The sequence below is a fragment of the Solanum stenotomum genome, unplaced genomic scaffold (genome assembly GCF_019186545.1).
Source record: "Solanum stenotomum isolate F172 unplaced genomic scaffold, ASM1918654v1 scaffold27310, whole genome shotgun sequence".
NCBI classification, from domain to species: domain Eukaryota; kingdom Viridiplantae; phylum Streptophyta; class Magnoliopsida; order Solanales; family Solanaceae; genus Solanum; species Solanum stenotomum.
The window spans coordinates 1-1,293 of NW_026029463.1; the positions used below are offsets into that span (position 1 = coordinate 1).

The following is a 1,293-nucleotide window of genomic DNA, read 5'->3' on the forward strand; positions in this document are numbered from 1 at the left end:
TAGGTTTACAAACTAATAAGATATGGCTAAAAAATATCGTACCTTTTTCAGTTGTTTGAGAATGTTCCATAACTTGATCAATTGATGGAGGCAATGAAAGATTAGTTTGCATATCCTCTTTCTCAAGAATCGATTTATCCATTGTTTGCATTTCTTGACTAGACGACATGGTCGAATTTGCTCTTGTGCTTATAGGAGGAGTTTTAATATGCTGATTAGCATAAAGAGCACTCTTGTTGATACATCCCACTTCAGATTCAGAAGTCATGTAGTTGTTATATTTCATTCCCATTCCTTGACTAGTACACAAAGTAGAGCTTTTAAGTCCTTGTCCGCGCCCCTTCCCTGTAGAACCTGGAGAAATCACATCATATTGCCAATACTTTAGCATAGTGTTTCAGCCATGACATAGGAATACAAAGTAGAGAAAAAAATGGATGCAGCCATGAAATAGGAAAAATCTGTGACATTTATAAAAGTAAGTGTTACTACTAATTTTATTGTGCACATAAGCTGGAGGTGTGAAAATATGAATACATGTTTCAGCATATCAAGCATGTTTCATCCTCTTCTTTAACTAGAAGAAGTTTAAGACTGATCGAAGTTGAGGTTGCTCTTTGGGAAGCTACGATGTGCTACATCTGGAAAGTAAGGAACTGAAAATAGTTCAAAGATATTACAGAAAAACTTGGAACTTTTATTTGAAAACATAGCAGATTTTCAAAAATCTTACTTGTCTCGACTTCTTGGGTGTATTGCTTACCTAGATTAGTCGATGCATGAACTGAAGGGTTAATTTGCTTGTTCTCTTTCTCAAGATCGATGGAGTTCTTAGGTATCGTTATCATTCCTTGACTAGTAAACAAGGTATAGTTTGTAAGTCCTTGTCCTCGACCCTTCCCTACATAACATGGAGAAAACAAATCATATAATTAATACTTTAGAATATTTCTTTAGAGAGTGAAAAGCTGTAAGGAATAACAACGGCTCAAAGAGAAGATTAGATTTCGAGACAGAAAAAAAACAGAGCATTATATAAAAAAATATAACAAGGACTCACTTTTCACTATCGACTTGCTTGAGGGCAGAAAAGTGATAAAAGTATGATACATTTTAACGAGTCCCAAGACCAAGAACAGTTTCCAAGAAAATACAAAGGGAATGTACACATAAGATACTTGGAAATTTTATTTCAAAACATAGCAAATTTTCAAAAATCTTACTTGTCTCGAATTCTTGGGTGTATTGCTTACCTAGATTAGTCGATGCATGAGCTGAACGGTTAATTTGCTT

The 1,293-nt window shown here is 34.5% G+C and overlaps 1 protein-coding gene across 1 annotated transcript; it reads right to left on the reverse strand.

Annotated features, from left to right (window-relative positions):
- Positions 1 to 42: 42 nt before the first annotated feature.
- LOC125851585 (uncharacterized) lies at positions 43 to 901 on the reverse strand (the record flags this gene model as incomplete). Its single annotated transcript, XM_049531359.1, has 2 exons — positions 43 to 354; positions 764 to 901. Coding segments are annotated over 2 exons (450 nt in total), but the record flags the coding sequence as incomplete, so codon positions are not given.
- Positions 902 to 1,293: the final 392 nt, after the last annotated feature.